The 22,592-nt window shown below is 44.8% G+C and overlaps 2 protein-coding genes across 2 annotated transcripts; both read left to right on the top strand.

The window, feature by feature from the left end:
* The first annotated feature begins 124 nt into the window (after positions 1 to 124).
* On the top strand, positions 125 to 6,214 carry atp6v0ca (ATPase H+ transporting V0 subunit ca). The gene is made up of 3 exons (XM_080008950.1): positions 125 to 624; positions 2,335 to 2,518; positions 4,863 to 6,214. The coding sequence occupies exons 1-3, from the start codon at positions 549 to 551 to the stop codon at positions 5,065 to 5,067; spliced, it is 465 nt and encodes a 154-aa protein (XP_079865076.1). The 5' UTR covers positions 125 to 548; the 3' UTR covers positions 5,068 to 6,214.
* Positions 6,215 to 9,654: 3,440 nt separating this feature from the next.
* spsb3a (splA/ryanodine receptor domain and SOCS box containing 3a) lies at positions 9,655 to 21,853 on the top strand. The gene is made up of 7 exons (XM_080009890.1): positions 9,655 to 9,775; positions 12,002 to 12,135; positions 15,013 to 15,193; positions 17,795 to 17,982; positions 18,471 to 18,573; positions 18,720 to 18,845; positions 19,432 to 21,853. Exons 2-7 carry the CDS (start codon positions 12,010 to 12,012, stop codon positions 19,818 to 19,820), a joined length of 1,113 nt encoding a protein of 370 aa, XP_079866016.1. The 5' UTR covers positions 9,655 to 9,775; positions 12,002 to 12,009; the 3' UTR covers positions 19,821 to 21,853.
* Positions 21,854 to 22,592: the final 739 nt, after the last annotated feature.

Here is a 22,592-nt window from a genome sequence, read left to right as displayed (position 1 = left end):
GCTTGCAGCAGAACGTACCAAGCGCGTTCGTGCCGGTCGAGATCCGCGCGGCCCGCGTGTCGTACTATCATCCGCCGTTGGCCTTTGCGCGGCGAAGAGTTCACGAATTCGCTCAGATGATCGCCACGGCACACCTCGACGCGCGCAGAAAAAAAGAAAAAAAAATCGAAACAAAACAAACAAGCGAGGATGGGAAAGGTATTTCACGCCCGTCCCCTCTACGTCAACCGAATGGCACGGTCCGAGGCGCCTGAGCACGTGACTTTTTCCCCCTCGCCATTTTCCTCCTCCGCCACACCGGTGCTCCCTGTCCGCCGCTGCGTCGTCTCCCCTCTCGGCCCGCGCGTCGCTCACTCGCTCGCTCCTGAAACGAACCGGCCGGCGGGGCGTCTGAAGAACCGGGGGCTAAAACAAACAAACAAGCAAGGTAAAGGAAAAAATAAAATAAAAAAAAAAAACCCCGCCGCAAAGAAAAGAAAACCGCCCCCTGCGCTCTGAGCCGTAAAGCCGAATCCACCCCCCCCCACCCCGAGAAGGACGGAGCGAACATGTCTTCTGCCGAGAGCCCCGAGTACTCCTCGTTCTTCGCCGTGATGGGAGCCTCCGCCGCCATGGTGTTCAGCGGTGAGTGGCGCTGGCCCCGAGAGGCGGCGTCGCACACACACACACACACACACACACACACACGCACTCTCACACACGGACAAATATATGGATGCCTTGACCCGACGTGCTTGACCGTTGCGCGGGCCGGCGCCGAGGCCCGCTCGGATACTAAACCGTGCTAACGCGTTAGCCGCTAGCGGAGGTTAAGCTCCGGGTGTCGGCCCCGCGCACCTGCCAGGGATGAGGCTGGGGCTGGGGCGGGGGATGGGGGGGGGGGGGGGGGGACCTGGACGGCCCGGTGTGACGCTGCGCTGACGCGCCGGCGATGCTGGCGCGCCGATGACCGCACATATTTTATTCACGCGAAGCGTCGTGCGGGGTGTAGCGCCTCATCTACACGGATGTTCCACGGATCGCACCGCTCTCCGGCGGCGGCGAGGCGCGGCAATGTCGGGCCTGCTCCGCGGCGAGGCGTCTGTCTGTCTGGATGGATGGACGGACGGACGGACGGACGGACGGGCAAACCCTGCCCGGGACCCCGAACCTGATTCTCGAATTGTATTAAAATGAAACGTATGCATCACTGGGGCGTCCACATCGGTGACACTGAACCTCTTTTTTTTTTTTACATTTATTTTTTTATTTAATCCTCCACATTTAGGACCCTCGGTTTGATGCGCATTAGGCCGCGCAGCCCATTCGACGAGACCGCGTCTCGGGTCTGAGAAGGCCCGTTGGCTACGGTCACGGCGGTGGAGGCGGTGGTCTAAGAGCGAATAAAAGAGGCAGCGCCACGTTGTTTCGCGCACACCCAGTGCGGACATGTACCTAATACGTGATGCTTAGAAAGGGAAGAAGTCACGCACAGGCCTCTACACATTAGGACACAGTTGACATCCAGTCATTCTCGACCTTCTGCACATCAAGGACTTTCCATTTGCCATGCATTAGGCCACGGATGAGATGTGGTCTCCCGAACCTGAGAACATCTTGGGCACATACGATTTTGACCAAGCTTCCATATACGTCTATACTTTAGTCCAATCGTTGGAATAATGAAGCTATGATTGACAAGGCCTTTAGTGTACGTTCTCTGAAGTTGCTAGTGTCTTGCAGCCAAGATAAATGACAGATGGTTTTGCTGGGGATGCCGCCGAACGGATCTTGGTCTACACCCATATTCTTGGTCTGCACCCATGTGAAACCCACTTATCACGAGTTGAGAAATTTGCTTGGATAACAGTGGCTTTTGTTTTGTCATGTGTCCACTGTCAGAATCGAGGGAATGAATAAGCCCCCTACGAACCATATGTCGGCTGTTAGTTAGCAGCTGCCTCACATGTTGAAGGACAGTAACTTCTATTCAGATTTGTGTGGGGCCAGAGGACTATGTATTTAAACACACAAAGGAAAATGATCGGACCGAAGGGTTTGTCAACAGACCAAGCTGATGTTCCGCTCTTGGTTTAAGACAATGAGCCGATGGCTTTGGACTATATCAATGGCAACACGCAAAATGACGCTCTATATGAGGAAATGTTGGGAGTGGTAATTTAACATATACACACGGAAGGCAAAGATCCTAGTTACTGAAGTAAGGTTGAAATCTTACTGGTTTCAAAACCAGTCTAGGACCCCTAATACCCGCGCGTTCGCTGTAAGAAAGAGAATCTGTCGTATGGGTATTTTTGCGGGCCGGTGTGGTGAATGTGTTCTTTCGCTGTCCAGCTCTAGGAGCGGCATATGGGACGGCAAAGAGCGGCACGGGCATCGCTGCCATGTCCGTGATGCGGCCAGAGCTCATCATGAAGTCCATCATCCCCGTGGTCATGGCTGGTATCATCGCCATCTACGGGCTGGTGGTCGCTGTGCTCATAGCGAACAACATCTCTGAAAAAGTCACCCTTTACAAGTAAGTCGCAAATTTATAATCTGTTTATCTTGGTTTAAAAAAAATAAAAATAAAATCCCCCCCCCCCCCCCCCCCCACAATTGCAAATGTGTTTGCGATGGATGAGCAATGTCAGCGAGATGTTGTGTGACTGAAGATGTGACGTTTAAGCTTTTATACCTCACCCCTGCACTATGTCACAATTTAGAACTTTAGAAGGTTCCCTACAGTTCCGAATTGGGGTAGATGTCATTAAAAAATACCCTGGAGTCGGGGTTGTAAGTCTTGAGGTTGAGAGAAAGAAGAGACTGAAATGTCACCAGTCAAATAGCGATCCAGCAATCTTGTCAAATGAGAAAATATGCACAAATTGAAAGTGTTAATATATACAAATATATTCATATGGTGTTGGATTTTAGTTGGTAGGCCTCACATGTTTTGTCTAGAAAATGCCCTTCTGTGCCATACTGTACTCGGGCTGTGTTTAGGGGGAAAAAAAAAAGAAGGAAAATAAGTCCAATTATATTATTTTGCAAATTGTAATACGATACTTTATTTGGATGATATGCCACAATTTTCCACTCCAACTAAATAGTCTTACTCTTGTAAGAGTAGTGTCACCCGAGTTAATTAAAAAAATATATATATATGTTTTGACATACTGGTCGGATGTAAAAGCACCCTGTTTGAGTAAAACACAATGTGTTAAGAGAATTGTTGTAATTGAGTCATCTGTTCTTTTTATAGAAATCTCTTAGAGTATTGCAAGTTCAGTAAAGCTGTGGTTTTGATCTCTGTACTACGTCTGCATTCGTATCTATATCTAATATACAGTTCATTTCAAAGGAATCAACCTTCCCTGTCACTAGAGTGCTAATCACTGCTGTTAGTAAATATAAACCTTGATGCGTTCCTATTTTCTAAATAGTATTTCAAACTTTTAATGCATTCATCAAAAATTCCAAACTGTCGTGTGTGTGTGTATATAGATAGATGGGGAAAAACGTGAAAATAGATTAAAATGAGTATTCCATTTTGAAATCACAAGCAGGTTCGCGATTCTCCCCATATTTTCCTGTGTAATGATGTCCGACATGGTCGCCATATCGGGGCGGTCAAGATCCGCCAGCAATCAAATGCTGCGTGCGCTGGGGGCTGCGCTGTGGGCTCCGAACCCACTTTCGTGAAATTAGGTTCTGAGTTGGGAAAGCTGCGGCCCTTCAAATAGAAATTCAAATAGAATTTTGAATATTACAAAACAAATAACAAAGTTGAGTTAAAGTTCATCCAGTTTTTTTGGGTTTTTTTTAACAGTGAAGGTACATTAGAGAGAAATATTCCGTAATGGTGCCAAGTCCATGTTGCAGAGACGCACCAGCCCGTCTCCCTCTCGGGTAATTCCACAGATGTGGAGATGGAAAGTGGGGAACAAACCCGACCATCACAGAGGGAATGTCCTCTAGTGCAGAGGTTCCCAACCACCGGCTCAAGGACAGTACCGGGCCGCGGGGTATTGGCCACCGGACAGTGAGAACCCGGGAAGGGTTTTTTTGGGGGGTTTTTTGTTTGTTTTTCTTCCTTCAGGAGGGATCTGCCGTTTGCTAAATTAAATATATCTAGAGTTTTTATTTGCTTTGCTTGGAGAAAAGATGGCTCTGAGCAGAGCTGCAGTAGTAGTTATCTTTTTACTACCAGCGCTCCACTCTGTCAAAAATAGCATTGGTTTTTCCGCGCTTATTTTAATAAGTAACTTTAAAGTAGTGTAATAAGTAACTTATTGTTTATAATTCTAAAGTCTAGTTTTGATAAAGCTTCTAACTGTTTAGGTGTGTTTTGTTATTTGTTTATAAATGTTAATAGTCCAATAAAAGTTACTTATTGAGAAACAAGAGTTTTTCTTTACAAATCCAGACAGTTGTCAGATAGTCTGACAATGGCATAGTCGTCAGTGCCGGGGGAAAAAAATGTTTAAATCGAATTGTGACCTGAAAGTCGAATCATAACTTTGGGAAATCGCGATGCCCATGGAAAATATACAATAAACCTAACAATTAACACTAAACAATAAAAATATGGCTATAAACCTAAAGATAAACCTCACAAAGAAACATAAAAATAACGTAAAAATAAATAAACAAGAGAAAAAATGGCAATGAACATAAATCTAATCAATAACTAAAAAATAAATACATTTGCAATCTACAATAATCCTGAGAAGTTAACAATAAAATAAACCAGAAACACAAGTCGAAGGATAAACCATGAACAGTGAATATGTTTGCAGTAAAAAGTATCCCCAGCCGATTAAATAGTTTCTGTTGGTGGTTTATTTTGCCTGACTCACCCTCCTCCGTGGCTCCAACAGGAGCTTCCTCCACCTGGGCGCCGGTCTGAGCGTGGGGCTGAGCGGCCTGGCGGCCGGCTTTGCCATCGGCATCGTGGGTGACGCCGGCGTGAGGGGCACGGCCCAGCAGCCCCGGCTCTTCGTAGGAATGATCCTGATCCTGATCTTCGCCGAGGTCCTGGGTCTGTACGGCCTCATCGTGGCTCTCATCCTCTCCACGAAGTAAAGTGTCTGCGTTCAAAAAATAATAATGATAATATATATATTAAAAGAAAAAAATAGAATTAAAGGAAAAAAAAAAAAAAAAAAGTCATTCATTCCACATAAAAGCAGCAAGAACAAATTGGAGACTTTCACCTGATTCCCACAACGCCCTGCGGGTCTGACAGGATGGGATGGCGGCCGATTCATGTGTTGTACGTGGTCGCCATGATGACCCGGCTGTCCCAACGCGCGCGCGCACACACACACACACACACCTCGAGTGTTTGTTCACATCGCTTAGAGCCATGCCGTTGTGTCAGCTCCTCTCTCTAACGTGGGCGAGGTGTTGTCATCAGGGTTGTTTTGGGATGCTGCGTGGACAGTCTCCCTGATTCTCGTCTGACCTTAACCTGTACAGTGGTCCAGAGACCCCCCTCCCCCTTCTGTAAATGTAGTAAACCAGTCTGTGCTGTGAGTGAATATGTTAACCCCCTTCTCTCTATCCCGTCCCTGCTTTTATGTTGGTTTGTTTGTGAGTTTTGGTTATCATTCTAAATGTCTGAAGACCTGACTGTTGAGCAAATCATACATTGTTTATTTAATTTATATTTTTTTGTTTTGGTTGTTGTTGTTGTTGTTGGTTTGTTTGTTTTATTGTTGTATTTTTCATGTTCTACTTTGGGGACCATATTCAAATCACAATGGTGAGGAACTGTCAAGACATTGCTACTTTTTTTTTTTTTCCACTATTTATGAAATCCGATGATTTTGAATTGTTAATGAAACTGTTTAAATGGAATAATGTTTATTAAATACCCTATATGCATATACATATATAAATTATCTGTGTATAGTTAGATGAGATGCACTGTGGGTAATTGTTCTATAAGTGCTTGAAATTTCCTCTGGATGTTGTGTGGTTATTTGAGGAGGATCTCCAGATGTTACACTACAGTACAGTTAAATGCATTTTGTGTGAGTGTGTTTGAGCGTTTGTTCCGTGACCGGAGCGTGTATAATGTGTGCAAGTGGAAACGTGTTTAATAGGTCATTCTCAAACACTAGTATCGTTTACCTGTAGTGCTGCTGTCTTTATTTTGTTTAAGGTGAGAGCTCGCTGTTCGGCCATGCCTGTCAGATTTCCAAATAAATCTCAACCTCCTCCAGTGTCTGTGTTGTCCTCGTGTCGTTGGAAAGACCTGTTTTCACAGCGTAGGTTTGAAAACGTAATGATTTCCGGCATCGCAGGTACTTCCTCTCGGATATAGTGTCGAGGGGAGAATGAATGAGGGATGCTGAGACGTGGCCACCAATCGAAAGGCTTATATATTATATTACTTGTCTTGCCTCTAATAAGCTTCCTGTGAGTTTACACCTTACATGCAAAATGTTTCCATTGGATCAAAGCATACACTAGAACTCACCTTGTGCCGAATCAGAAAGTACCAAGCACATGGTAAAGGTAGTAAATATCTTGGGTTTTTTTTAAACAAAAATATAAATTAAACTGACAATCTAAAAACATAACAGATTTATTAAAAAAAACAAAAAACAACTGAATTTCTAGTGGGTTCCTCTGTAATTCTATGGATTCATGCTGTGGATGTATTTACAGGAACTAATCTGTTTTTGCACTTATTGTGTCTCAAATAAAGGCATGTACACACAAAGCCCTGCCAAAACATGGTATTTTATAAAAACAAGTTCATATTGCAACTGCATGCGCGATGTTAAAATATCTCCTTTTAGTTCTGATTCACTGTCATTTTTCTAATGGAAGGCTGAGATTCGGCAGATTACACGCACAAAAAAAAAAAAATTCAGGATTGAAACGCTGCACTCGTAACCCTGACAGGGAAGATATTTGGGTTTGCGAGAGAGGAGGAGACGGAGAGGTCTGAACAAACCGTCCGTCGCGGCGCCCGCCGTGAACCTCCGCAAGAAAGGTTAACGTGAGCGGTGAGAAGAGCCCCCCCTCGGGAAGGAGACCTTGCCCTGGAAATGGGACGCTCGAATGTAATGTATTACACAAGACCTGCTCCAAGACAACCGTGTAATCCTGGATACTGGTACTGCATCCCCAGTTTGACACAGTTCATCTCGTCCCAACCGTAAATATCAGGTTTATGAGGGAAGTCGAGGGATGAGTCCAGGTTTATTTGTTCAGCCCCTATTATTCACAGATCTGCCTCATAGGGCTTCACATTTCACATAGAACGACCTTCCCTGGTCGCAACCCCCGCCGGCACAAAGGAGAAACTCCCAGAAAAAACCCTTGAGTGGAAAAAAAAAAGGGAGGAAACCGTGAGAAAGGGTCCCAGGAAGAGCCAGGCTGCAACGGAGGCAGAGTGGGCAATGTTCCCAGCATCATATGACCAGACACTATACAGGGTTTGTGATGTCTGACGGCCGCTATGGGTTGCTGTGGACCCGGGGGCCGCCACATTTGGAGGACCACTTCCATTCAAGTAATGAATATGAAATATATCGCAAAAATATGCAAAACGTAGAAAGCGGAGAAAGGGAGGGAGGAAAAAGAAGGCTCAAGGTCGCACACAAGATGGCGGCCAGATTTTCTGTGGCACTTTTCCAGCCGAAAACGACACTTCCAGGCACCTTCTCACTCGAAGGTGCCGACCGGCGTCCACAGTCAATGCGAGTGATCCCCCAAATATGGCGGCTTGCTCCGGCGACGTGACGTCCCCTTGACATCCCCCATATATACTGTATATAAATACACTATAAGACATGGATCTTGTCATGGTTTATAAAGCCCTTAATCACAGTATAGCAACAAGACGGAGAGACAATGTATTTCCATGCGAAGCTTTTAGAATCTACAGCGGCCAAAAAAATAAAGCAAGAATATAATATTTAATGAGCGAAGAGGGCTTGGATCAATTAAAATGTCTCCGCTGATTTCTCCTCCGAGAAGAGAGTTTTTTACATTGGCGGTGCGCGTTTCAGTCGGGGGGAACAGCTGATCCGACGCTCAACACGTGACCTGTTGAGCAGTTCATGAGTTGAGAGGTAAACACGGCAAGTCATTCACTTCAAAAGGTCGTCGGCGGTAAAAGAAAAGAAAATAAAAATACCCAAATCGTCGCTGTTAATAGAACGGAATATCTGGCACGCACGACGCAAATACGTGGAGTGGCTGTTTCTAATGAAGTACCGACTCAAAACAGGTATCAGATATGGGATTTTTATGTAAAATAATCGTATGGATTACCACTTTAATGTTAACAGCGCCACCCACACCCTGCTATAACAGAACTAATGTCTTTTTGGGTTGTTGTTTTTTTCTCAGGCTCCATTCGACGAGTTAAATTGGTGTTAAATCCATATTGAAAACATTAAAGTTCATCACCATCATCATCATCCAAGAACGACGACGAAAGCACTGGATGTTATGAAGCAACTGAAATATAAGAGAAAAGTGGAGAAAGGTGACCGCCGCGTGCATGTTCTGATTCATGACTATGATGAATATGAATAAATGAGGAATCTGGTACGGATTTGTCATTTTTCAATAACTTACTCAAGACATAAAATTGATTGATTTAAGATTAAACGTACCGGAAGTAGATTAGTTTGCGGAGCCGGGCGCTTTGTGACGTCATTGACCGACGGACGCTCGGGCGCACTCGGACGGTTGCGCACCGGTTGCTTCGCGTAGCAGTTGCGCCTTTTCGGGCGGCGGACCGGACGAGCCCATGCGGCGTTCAAAGTCACCCCGGAAAATTGTGACCCGTGCTGCATACGTACCTAAGATGACTGAACCGGACCCCGTGTACTGCTGCCTGCAGCTATATCTATTATAATAATAATAATAATTATTATTATAATTATTATAATAATAATGATCATTATTTATGTTTGTTTATTTTTTTGGGGGGGGCGGTACATTATGATAATAATAATAATAATAATAACAACAACAATAATAATAATAACAATAATAATAATAATTATTATTATTATTATTGTTATTAATAACTATAATTATATGATTATTATTACTATTATTATGATTATTATTATTACTATTATTATGATTATTATGATTACTATTATTATTTTATTATCATTGTCTTTGTTATAGTAATAATCATAGTAATCATAATAATCATAATAATCATAATAATAACAATGATAATTATTTATTGTAGTTTATTTTGGGGGAAGGGGCGGTACATAATAATAATAATAATAATCATAATCATAATTATAAATACTATTATTATTATAACAACCACAATCATCATCATAATAATAATAATAATCATATTGTTATTATAATTATGATTATGATTATTATTATTATTATGATTATTATGATTACTATGATTATTACTATAACAAAGATAATGATAAATAACAATCATAGTAATCATAATCATAATTATAAATATTAGTATTATTTATTATGTACCGCCCCCTCCCCCAAAATAATCCTAATCCAACACCCACTGTGTGCCCTGTGCTGCATCGTCGGACTCCTCCGCGCCTCCGTCCAGCGGCGCAGGGCTAGCTGTTAGCATAAGCACCGCGCTAGCCCTGTTATTGTTGACGGCGTGACAGAAAGAAAGGAGGCCATGAACAGCGGCGCCCACACCGCCAGCAACTCGCCGCGCGTTGGGGGGATCCGTTGCATTATTTAGCGCCCAGCGAGGAGGCGTCGCGCCGGCGTCCGTTGTACGCGGGGAGCGGTTCGGAGGCACGGGCAGGTAAAGTTGGGAGGACGCCTCTAGCATCAGCGAGCCGAGCCGAGCCGCACCGGGAGGAGGGAGGGAGGCGGGGGGGGAGACCTGGCCGGCTCTGACCACGGTAGCTAGCGCGTTTCTAGACAGCGCACTGGTTGTACAGCCGTTGGATTGTAAGCGTTCGTCGGCAGCTGATGGAAAGGAGCGTTTAATGGATTTTTTTTTTTTTTTTTTTAAATTTAATTTAATTTTTTTAAATGATAAACTTGACTTGTCAGCCCCACGCGCTGCAGTTGCAGATGTACTAATCGCTTCTGACCTTGCTGCTGAAGCGGCTAACGCTTAGCACAGGAGCTAGCCGCACTCGGTCGACTGGACGCCGAGGCGAAGCCATCCGATAATGTTGAACGTCAAGCCCGAAGGCAAATGAATTTCCTCCGGTTGGTGCTGTGAGACCTTTTATTGACACGTGGGCGACGCCAAGCCAGTTCAGCCCCAGGCGCAGACGTGGAATTAAATGGGATTTTATATTTGGATTTAGATGGAGCCCATGTACATAACTCTATTCGCTCTACTTATACTGTGTGTCCCCACTCTGTATGACCTTTTTGAGTCTTATCTTTTATTTTATTCGTGTTATTCTGTTCACCAACTGCATTACGTTTTAGGAATCAGTTAGTTGCTTGGTAGAAATTCGGTTGGTTATTATGTTCGGTTTAGAATTTATTGGGCATAATCTCCGGGTGCGGTGCAAAGACATTTCACTGCATATATGTATGAACGCGTGTATATGTATGTGGCGAATCAACCTCTTGAATCTTGAGCCAGTGTCTAACACTAAACACCAGAATCGCAATCAAGTGTGTGTTCACAAACAAGGAACCTGACCCCGGTTCTTCTCTTGCTCCGAATGTACGAACACATAGACATAGACATATAGACATAGATCTAAAACAAGGACCAGAAAGGTAAACAAAGGTAAACATTTAGCTACTACGTGCAGATATAAGTATATGTGAAAAACAAGAAGAACAACAGTGCTAAGGTGCAGAAACACAGATGCTGGAATTAATGGTATTTTTTAACAGGTTTATTAAACACGAGTGTATGATACATGCTACACACAGCGTTCTGGGATTATATTGACAATGATGTGTACATGTAAAGAAAACGTGTTTAAACTACAAAACATATCATTTAGGATTTGCAGGTACTGTGGGTGTTTAGTGTTCCAGGGTTATTCCGTGGGAATTGTTCGGACACTGAGACAGATTTAAAGTGTTTTGGTCAGAGTGACGTCCTGCGGGAAGATGCTGTGGTCCCGTCTGGTCGTTTTCGGCGTGCGGCGTACAGTTTGTGGCGCCTGCCAGACGGGAGGAGCTGGAACAGGTTGCGGCCGGTGTGCGATGGGTCTGCAGTGGTGTTTTCATGTTGAGTCCTCTCTGTCCCGTCAAGTCTGTCCCCCGTCCCGTCCGCTTTGGTGGCCGACCCAAACCAGACAGCGACGGGTGTGCACAGGCTGATCGCGGAGTAGAACTGGATCAGCAGAACCCGAGGCAGGTTGAACCTCCTGAGCCAGCCCAGGAAGTGCATCCTCCTCCGGGCCTTTTTGGTGATTGTGTCGATGTTGGACGCCTGTTTTAGACCCTGGGGAGATTGTGGATCCCAGAAACCCGAGGCAGACACAGTGCTGTTGAGTGGGGTGGGGTCCAGTCCACTCTCATCTCCACAGTTTTGAGCTGGTTCAGCCCCAGGTGATCCTGACCGCACCAGTGGGCCAGCTGTTCACAGCTAACTACGGACTCTAAATCATTGCAACCTCAAAATAAATTCTAATAAAGCAGTGATAGTCACGCTTTTTTTTTTTTTTTTTTTTTATGTAAGGGACCTATCTAGGCCACGGACTCGATTTGATAATATTTTGTCTTTGGGACCCATTCTGAGAAGATTTGTTATTGTTAATATGAGTTGGTGTCTAAACTCTAGTAAAAAAGCACCTAGTTAGTTAGAACAGTGAAACTACGCAACAGTCATTCATGTACATTCTCTAATGGTACCAACATCTTTTAAATGTTGGTACACCGCCCCACGTTGAGTACCACTGTACTGAAGAATCTTAACTTCAGCAGTTGTATCAATACTACCAATACCAACCCTTTTACCATCGTGAGCAAACTGTGTAATTGCGTGTAAAAAAAAAAAAAAAAGATTCAGTTGATTTGAAATGTCTCAAACATGTGTTTTCTCCAGCGTTGGCCATGTCCAGGAGGACCAGGAACAGCCGGGCGTGGCGCTACGTGTGGAGCGGCATCAGGAGGGACGCCGACGCCCGGGCACTGGTGATGGCGTCGGAGGGAGAAGACTGGGGCTACGAGCGGCTGCAGGTAGGACACCCGGGCAAAGGATGCTGGGAAAGGGAGGTTGGGTTCAGTTCCGGGTACGACGGTCTGGTGTGGGGGATCCCGTTAAAAAACAAAAAAAAAAACAAACAAGTGAAGCATTGTGTAAGATTATTTTTTCCCAAGCTGTTTAGATAGATAATGAACCAGCTTAAATAGCAAATAGCAAACTCAAGTCAGAAGATATTAGCCATTTGTAAGTACTGATTTCCTTTGGTGAAAATAATATGAGAAATGTGTTGCAATTTCAGGCCACTGCAGCTGTTTACGTTTAAGGTTGTAAACAGCTAGAGATGCAAGACGAGAGAATCTTGCACAACCTCAGGCTGCTCTGGACTGAAAGGTTATTGGAGTTCTCTCGATCAAGTTCCCAAATTCAAGGGATTATTTGTCACATACACATACATACGGTCGTACATATATGCTGTGAAATGTCATGACACCCGCTGATTACGCACAATAAGCTGTATAAGCACTAAAAATACTAAAATGTGCGTAATCGACACGAGGTGCTCGCGCAGGCAGCCGGTTCTATAATTATATAATAGAATGAATTGTCTGTGTTGTATTAAATGTGGTCCAGCGATTTACACACATTGCAATGTGCTCCGGATGTTGACCAGCTTTCACTGTTCTTTCTGACGCAGGATAATGGGGGGGGAAAAGACACAATTGGGGGGAAAAGGATGGTTAAAATATTCATATTCAGTTATTATCTGTATGTGCAATAGTATAGACACAGCTTGGTTGAGGTCTTTGAGATAACAGCGTCAATCTTGTTCATATACAATAAAACACAGTTTGTCAAATTAAAGACTTCTGTAGTTATAGCAGGGATTTGAGATCATGTGAAAAAGAACTGCAATTTTATATGCATGATTACCTCTAATCACGGTCTGAAGTAATCCGACCCGCATGAGGCGTATTTTGACCAGTCTGGCCCGTGAGCTAAAATGAACTTGACACCGCTCCTCTGCTTTGCGGTCGCCTGCGCGAGCGCCTCCGTGCGTTGCAATAACATTTTTCTGCATATATACACTACTCACAAAAACTTAGGGATATTTGGCTTTCGGGTAAAATGTATGGAAAATGTAAAAAGTTCACACTACAGTGATATTATATCATGAAAGTAGGGCATTTAAGTAGAAGCATGCAATGGTGATTTCCTCATCTCAAATAATTTATTGAAATAAAAGCCAACAACAGTGGTGGGTTAACCACAACAAAAAAATGTCAATGTCTCAATAACTTGTCATGTGCCCTTGAGGATCAATTACAGCTTGACAATGACGTCTCATGCTGTTCACAAGTCGACTTATTGTCTGCTGAGGCCTGGCCCCCCACTCTTCTTCAAGGGCGGCCCTCAGGTCATTGAGGTTCTGGGCTACAGAATTACCAGCCTCTACATGGCGACTCAGCTGATCCCATAGGTTTTCTATGGGATTCAGGTCTTGAGAAAGTGCAGGCCACTCCATTTGAGGTGCCCCAGTCTCCAGCAGCCGTTCCCTAATGATGCGACCTCCATGAGCTGGAGCATTGTCGTCCATGAAGATGAAATTAGGCCTGTGTTGTTCATGCAGGGGCACAATGACTGGATTAATGATGTCATTCAGGTAGTATGGGCTTGTCACTGTACCATTCACAAAGTGTAGGGCAGTTATGTATTGACTAGACACACCTGCCCACACTGTAACACCACCACCACCAAAGGCTCGTCTGGTGACAACAGTGGCTGATGCATAGCGCTCTCCTTGACGTCTTCAACATCGTTGGCGGCCATCATTTCTGCTCAACGTGAATTGACTTTCATTAGAGAACAGCAGTGAGGCCCACTGGCCCCTCGTCCAGCGTAAATGCTCCCTGGCCCATGCAAGACGATGATGGCTGTGCCTGGTGGTGTGGTCAGGTACCCTTGCAGGTCGTCTAGCACGCAGACCACGCTGATGTTAACGGTTTCGAATGGTCTGACGTGACACTTGGATGCCTCTCACTTCCCTTAAATGTGGCTGGAGTTGAGTGGCATTCATCATCCGGTTCCGCAGGGCACTGTTCACAATGAAGTGGTCATCAGTGTGGGATGTGGCCAAAGGACGTCCACTTCTATGCCTTTCTGTGGCTCTTCCAGTCTCTCTGTATCTCTGTTGCAACCTGCTGATGACACTCTGTGGCACTCTTAAGCTCAGTGGCCACTTCCCTCTGAGAACATCCTGTTTAAAGCCTCACAATGGCGAGGTACTGTTGATCAATTGTTAGGTGTCTTGGTCTCATGATGTCAAAATGTGAACAGCATGATGAAGAGGACTGTTTAAATACCAATTCTAATTGAACCAGGAAATCTATTGGTCGATTCATGGATCAAACACCTGTTGTGAATTTTGCCGTTCAGCTCCTTGTTAGAGAACAGCAAGTCGTGCAAAAAGTACTGAAACATTGAACAGTTGGACATGTGCATTCAAAAGTTTAGAGAAGCTCAAATTAAGTTCACCTGTAAAGGTTATAGTGCATTTTAGGTTCATCCTGAAATTTCACCCGAAAGACGAATATCCCTAATTGTGTGTGTGTGTGTGTGTGTGTGTGTGTGTGTGTGTGTGTGTGTGTGTGTGTGTGTGTGTGTGTGTGTGTGTGTGTGTGTGTGTGTGTGTGTGTGTGTGTGTGTGTGTGTGTGTGTGTGTGTGTGTGTCTTGACCTGACCCAAAAGGCCTTTTTTCTCAAAACACCAACCTTAAGTTGGAAAATGGACTGGCTTTATTACACCTTTTTAATTTTCAATTAGACTTGGGTTTGTTTAATATATGAAACAATGTCCTTATCTTCAGCCCGATATCCCAAATCATGCATTTTATTTTGTTTGCAACTTTGCAGTACAGCGACTCGGACTCTGAGGTGGAATTTCCCGCCGTGGTCGTCCTTCCCGTGCCGAGCGCCGTGCCCGTCACCGGGGAGTCGTACTGCGGCTGCGACTCCCCGGCCGAGAGCAGCTACAACCCCCGTCTGCGAGGCTTCCACCGCATCAAAGACTGCCACTGCGGAGAGGACGACCAAGGTAACCTTTATCCATTACGGACGGAAATGAATTCACATTATATGGACTGACTAAAGGTGCTTTCACACATGCACTGCAACACGGAAATGATCTGGACTTTACCTGGAAGAGCTGTATGTGTGAACCCCCATTTGACCCGGACATTACGCAGACTTTACCCAGCCAGCACTCGAGTAAAAAGTCCGGGTAATGTCCCATTAAGCGGTATCTGTGAACAGAGTAGGTAATCTCTCCGGCTCATCCACAGCGAGCGAGTGGGCGTGTCACATGTTGATGACATCACTGACATCACGCGCCTGTTATTAACTTTTGTTCACGGAGCGTAGCTGCTTCTTTCTGCTTTCCTTATATTCCTTTCCACTCGCTCATTTATATTGCTGATACGTCCAAATACATGAAGTATCAACACAAAAAATATTAAGCCTCGTCCGCCATCTTGGGTGTGCTGTAAAACGGGATGCAGCACACCCAAGATGGTGATCTACGCTCCGCTCTACGCTCCATTACCTTATTGAAACGAAACTAAAAAGAACAGTGTTGTGTTTAAAAAAAAGAAAAAAATTTTCATACAGGTAGGAAACAGACAAAAATAAAATGGAAAATCGCCACGGGAACGCACGCACGGCGCAGCCACATCTGGAGGATAAAAAAGTCCAGTCCAAAGTCCAGGCTTTACGTATAAGTTTTGCCTAAAATGCGAAGTATTTCCAAACAGCACTCATGCCGTTTTCTTTCAAAACCGGTCGCGGATGCTCTGCACTTGCTACCCTTAATGAGCAAACACCACGACAAATGAGTGAGACAGTGGAGACAACGAGCGAGCGAGGGAGAGAAGGCGGAGCTACATGGACACCGCGGCAGTGTGTGTCTGACTGGGAGAGAAGAGAGAGCGAGGAAGCAGCTGCTACCACTATATCCATAGTGCGCAAATTAGTATTGAAACAGTTTCAAATATTCAGCATCAATATGTATAGGAAAATCTATATTTTTGACAACACTAGTCTGCAGACTTTTAAAACATTTTTAATCGGCCTTGTGAGCGCAGGCGTCTACCGATGCTGATTATCTCAAAATGTGCAAATATCAGCCCAATTAACCGGCCTACCGATTAATCAGTCGACCACGCCGCGCAGCAAAGCCCAAACAGAGCCATCACCACTGATTGGATCACAGGTCATTGTTACCCAGCCCTTCTCTCTCTGCTTCTTTCTTACATAATAGGGGAAGGACGACTAGTCGACTACTATTATGAGAAACTTGGCAACAAATGAAAATCAGTAGTTGTGAAACCCCTGCCTGAGCACCTGCCCCTTTGCCCCTTGATGCCCCTTTGTGCCCTTTTTATCAGGCGCGTTTTTTTTTAAATTGAACATTTTTTTAGTGTGAATGGGCATCGGGGATTGTCTGGGCAAGATATGCATATTCATGAGGAACATGTCCTCGGTGCACCGGCGACGTGCACGCAGATCACAGGGGTTCTGATGCGCACCATCGCGGGCGTTATCCGCGCTCCACAGTGCTTCTCCGTTTGCCCAGAGCGTCAAAATCCAGAGCTGGGTGTCCATGTGCCTTTTCTTTAATTTCTATTTACATTTTTTTTTTTTGCCCCACTTTACGTCTCTGCGGGGGCCTGTAGAGCGGGGAAGTGAAATCTGATCAGCGGTCGCCAGAGCTTCTTTCCCCTCTTCCCTTCTCTCTCCTTCTCTTCCTCCCCCTCTCTCCGCTCCAGTTTCAGAAAATGGTAGACTGCACTTACACCGATTCAATGCTCAGATTTTTCCAGGCGGAAAAAGAAAACATAAAAAAAAAACGCCATCAACGCCAGTCGCCACCGATGGAGTCGATCTCTGATTGACAAAATGATTGTAATTCGGTAACCACTTTGTCAGTCTTGGCAACCAACAGATGATGCATGGTTGCCAACGTGGCACTACTAAGGACTAAGTACTACTTGTGGCACGGTGGCGCAGTGCATTGCACTGCTGCCTCACAGCAAGAAGGTCCCGGGATTCCCGCCTGGGGCGCTGTTGGCACCGTGCTCCGGCGGGTTATCTCCCAAATAGGAGCCTTTCTGTGTGGAGTTGGCATGTTCTCCCCGTGCTCACATGGTGTTTCCTCCACCTAATGTCAGTAAGCACCCCCACCAAAAACATGCACACATCATCGCCTGACCAGCGATGGACACTCATCACCAGGTCCCCGGGCGCGTCCACGAATGCTGCCCACTGCTCCTGGCTGCCCCCCCGGAGGAAGGACAAGCCAGGATGGGTTAAACGCAGAGGCCTCATTTCACCGGCCACCATCCAAAGCGCACGCGCGCGCGTGTGTGTGTGTGTGTGTGTGTGTGTGTGTGTGTGTGTGTGTTGTAGTGTGGTGTGCTGTGCTGTGTGACGATTAAAGATTGTTCTTGTTCTTCTAAAAGTTAGTGTCAGGCCCTGCATCACATATTCTGTTTAATTCAGCTTGTATTGGTAAGGTTCCATTTTCCAGTTCTCATTTCGAATTGCGTGTATATGTGATGCGCTCCTATGATTTAAAAGACGATATAAATATATATTTAATATTTCTCACCCAAGCGTGGCATGACCTCCTGCGTTTTAGACTTTGACTGGGTCTGGGACGCCAACGACCGGTCGACAGCGACGTTGCTGAGCTGCGACAACCGCAAGGTGAACTTCCACACCGAGTACAGCTGTGGCACGGCGGCCATCCGCGGCTCCAAGGAGCTCGCTGAGGGGCAACACTTCTGGGAAGTCAAGATGACGTCTCCGGTGTACGGCACAGACATGGTAACGCTCACCTCTGAATGCTCATCATCCATCTCTCATTCTGAACAATACCCAGTGAAGATCAACGCGATGCAACAAATCCCCCCCCATATTTGTGAGAGCTCGTCCTTGGCCTGAGAAGAATCCTACTGAATCATCATTCAGTAGGATGTTGAATTAAAGATTAATTTATAGACTTAATAATGGACCCCAAGCTAAATAAACTTTTTTTTTTTTTTTTTTTTTAATTAAGAAAAAAATAAGTAAAATATTCCCGGTTCATTGTTTGATATGCAGAAAGAGAAGGAAGGAATGAGAGTGATGACTTGTGACTGTGTTTCTATACAAAAAACACGTTTTACAAGTTGCATCACGAGTTGTGAGGATATTTCTGCAAAATAAAAAAAGATTGTCTCAAAAATCAAAGGTGCAAAGCTTGTTTACATGCTGTATTTCTGATTTTTTTGGTGTATTTTTTGTCTTGACTCGTGTTTTTTCTCACTGCACAGATGGTCGGAATCGGCACCTCTGACGTCAACTTGGACAAGTACAGGCATACGTTTTGCAGCCTTTTGGGGAAGGACGCGGACAGCTGGGGACTTTCTTACACTGGTGAGACAAACGAGAGTGCGCCGCAAACATGTCGAATAATCGCCACTTCGGCGTCTCCTGCAACGCCAGTTCAGAGAGGCTCAAGCTACTGAACTGATGCGACCGTTTAAACTGGTCTTAATTGGCGACCATTCTCTCCGCTGTAGGGCTGCTGCATCACAAAGGAGACAAGATGAACTTCTCCTCTCGGTTCGGTCAGGGATCCATCATCGGGGTTCACCTGGACACCTGGCACGGCACGCTGACCTTCTTCAAGAATCGCAAGTGCATAGGTGCGGACCGCACGCCACACGGGTTGTCATTAAAAGTGATGTCAGGAGGTGACGTGTCGGAGGAGCTTCGTAATTCCTTACCTTGCTTAATAATCTAATAAATCTTTTTGGACAAATTATCACATAAAACTTCCCAGAAGCTCAGGCCGTCATGGGAACAACGAGGTGTTAAAAGGGGTTTAAGTATTTCCCAGGGTGTCTGCGGGTCCTTAAAAAGTTTAAAAATGTCTCTGTGAATTTGGTCAGATTAAACCCTCACGCAGCCCTGAGAACTTTCTTTTCCATGTAGCTGTATATATTTTTGTTTTCAAATCAATTTCAGTCCAAAATGTAAGATTACGCTCTTATATACAGTATTATTTTTTTCATTAAATGTGCATTCCAATTGTGCAAGCGGTGAAAATAGATATGGCTGGTCTCTTTATCTTTATTTGCCTGACAAATTATACTCCTACCAGGCAGATTGGCTATGACTCAAAGTCCCAGCATGAACTCTGGATAAGGTAACGTGTCATTAATACCCAGGGGGGGAAATTCGGATGTAATTAGCTGCTGCTTATGATTTCCCACGACGTGTGTTATCAAGGTGTTGCCGCCACCGAGCTGCAGAACAAGCACTTCTACCCGATGGCCTGCTCCACGGCGGCCAAGAGCAGCATGAAGGTGATCCGCTCCTGCTTCGCCCCCACCTCACTGCAGTACCTGTGCTGCGCCCGCCTGCGCCAGCTGCTGCCGGGCTGCAGCGACACCCTGGACGTGCTGCCGCTGCCGCCGGGCCTCCGCCAGCTGCTGCACAACAAGCTGGGCTGGGTGCTCAGCCTGAACAGCCGAGCCACCGAGGAGGCCCCCGACGGCGCCGAGCGCTCCTCGCCGTCGCCGCCCCCCGCGGCCGGACCCTCGTCGTCCGAGAGCGACTCGGAGGGCTGCGCGTCCGACCCCGAGGCCTGCCGCCGGAAGAGGTGCCGCTGGACGTAACTCGGCCCGACGCCGGTGTCTCACGGAGAGACTTCATGCTCATCTAGTGTTAACTCCCACCACCAAAATACACCCACACACGCACACACACACACACACAGACTTTATTATATGGTGATAGTTTTCTAGATTTAGCGCTAAGAGGAAACTGGGCAAAGGAAAACTGAGATGGTAAGTATTCTACCTGCGCATTTCCAATGTGCTGTTCTCTTGTACGATTTCAAATCTGTTTTGTCGTCTCTACGCTCACCAAACACACACACACACACACACACACACACTCCATGACAGCTTCAATCGTGTCTTGCGTTGGGGAAAAATTAGTGTCTTGTTGCGTTGGCCGACATTGTGTGTTCCAGTTACCAGTCATGACCGTAGACATGGCGATGGATGTACTGCGGCCAAATTCTAGAGAACATCACAGCATATGCAAAAAGACGGGTTTGAGTCACGTTTCTCGAAAGGGTTGGTATCGCCGGGCTCACTTTGTTGCATCCGAGTTGATTTTGTATTTTGGGCTGTCCAGCCTGATGCTAGTGAAGCGCCGTCTTAATGTTCTACGTTATGCATCTACATATTCTCACTTTGTGAGCGGAAAGAAGGCGATTGTCTTCAGTCACATTCTGTATTAACGTCTCCAGCATCCTCCTCCGCACCGGGACTAAAAATACCTTAGTAGAAATATTTTTTTGGTGGGGGGGGCATCTTCATCTTTGATTCGGGGAGGATGACTCGTCTGTGGTGCTCGTTGATCTCCGAAAATCAGTGTTGTATTCTGGTCCTGTGATGCGTTCTCCATCGACACTCAACAGCTTGTATCTGAAAGACTGCATTTCACAGAAAACATCTTATTTTTTAGAAATCTGGTTCAAATAGTCTGTGTGACCTCAGATTACCCCCCCATGTAAAAAAACAAAAACAAAAAAAACATAAGCTAGATCCTGTTAGTATTCAATAAATGATGCAAGTAGGATGTTATCTAATGACTCTGGAATTAGGTTTTACCATTGATTTTTAAGCTGTTCCTGTACAGCTGTGACAGCACTTACTTATTTGTTTTAAGCCACTTATTTATCTGGTGGAACCAGCCTTAAATAACATGTGTAGATGGGCAAATTGTTTTTGGTAAAAAAAAAATTGTGTGCACACGCTTTCTCTCCGTGACCATTAGATCTCTGGTCTAAACGGAACTCCTGATCCATGAAAACTTTTGTGAGCAGTATTTACATTTCAACGATTCAACTTCTAAAGATTCACAAGAAGCTGCAAATCTGTTCCTCTGATGATGTGCTTTTATTGCTGCTTAGTGTTATGGCCATCCATCCATCCTTCCATCCTCACCCACTTGGTCCAGGTCCCGGTTGTACGTTAGTCAAGGGCCTTTTTTCAAACATTCCCCAAATCAACGACAAGTGTTTACAATACTATCCGAGCGAGGAGTGCCAAATGATGGGCCCTGTGGCCGCCGGTCTCTGAACTGAGTCCTATGCAAGAGTTTGCATAATGCACGCAAAGAGCTTTAGAGGGAACATTAAAGAAACAAGGCGATGGTACGAGTATATACTAGTTTGTCGTTGTGGGAAATAATTGGGATTGAACTAACGATAAATATCTGCTCTTCAGAACCCCAGACATTTAGATGTCATGGTCACATGTTCAGAGAGGGCTCTTTCCAGGTCCAGGAATTTCAATGCATTGTGACTCCATGTATGGATTCCCCCTTCCCCCCCATTTAGCAATTTCATCCATAGGGAGCTGTGGTAGCAGGTTATTTTGTATTTTTTACTGTACTGTTTTCTTATGTTATGCATTCAAGCACTTTTGCTTACTGATATAGTGTAAATAAGAATCTAAATGGATCTTCTATACCATTGTGTGATTGTAACATGTGTAGATCTTTACTTGATTCTTTCTGTATATCTAAAGCATGGCCTTTCCAAATGTTAAAGAAAAGAAATGAGAGAGGAAAACATGCACATGGTTACAAGGCTTCATCTGCATATGTTTTTAATAAAGAACTGTGTTTTCCCCTTTTCTGAGTGAAAATTTTGTCTTTTGTTTTACAGTATTTTGGAGAAGAGGGTATCTTTTCTTTACAAGTTAACTATTACCTTTTATGAATACACGTTTTATTAATGACAAATGATATAAATGCACCTTTTTGGAGACTCACCCATTTGTGTTTATAAATTTAGCAGAATTGTATTTATGCAATTATTTCCCTACCAGAGGTGAATTGGTTTGAGGCAGCTTCAATAAACTCTACTGTTTTGGACCATTGGAAGGTCCTCCAGCATTTCCAGCAAAAGGCAGATGGCAGCTTTGAGATACCGATATTAACACTCGACCACTTGGCTCTTTATGGGGCTGGACAGAGTTGCATAGAATCAATGAATTACTAATTAAGTCAATGGCCCCTATGACCCTAGGTTTGAGACATTTGAAGAAATGATGCCATTATTGCAGCTTCATTGGAGCATCATTATACCATTGAACATACCACAGTTGCATAGGTTTTTATGATCTCTCTGGCAGCAGAAATCATTTTTACTTACGCAAATAAGCAGTAAGTGTTTGAATATATGTATATGTATGTATGTAGCGCTGTGTGAGTGTGTGTGTATGCATATGGTCTTCATATATATATATATATATTTTTTTTTCTTTAATCGTTTTAGTTCTGAGTGCGTGTACTAATGAAGCCTACTCATTTGTGCGGAACGGAAGACTCCCGCTCTCCGTTTTGCACGGAAGTCGTTGCGGGTGCACCCA

The sequence above is a fragment of the Zeus faber genome (genome assembly GCF_960531495.2).
Source record: "Zeus faber genome assembly, chromosome: 11".
Classification (NCBI taxonomy): domain Eukaryota; kingdom Metazoa; phylum Chordata; class Actinopteri; order Zeiformes; family Zeidae; genus Zeus; species Zeus faber.
The sequence above is the reverse complement of the archived record's forward strand: the minus strand, read 5'-3'. Positions and strand labels throughout refer to the sequence as shown.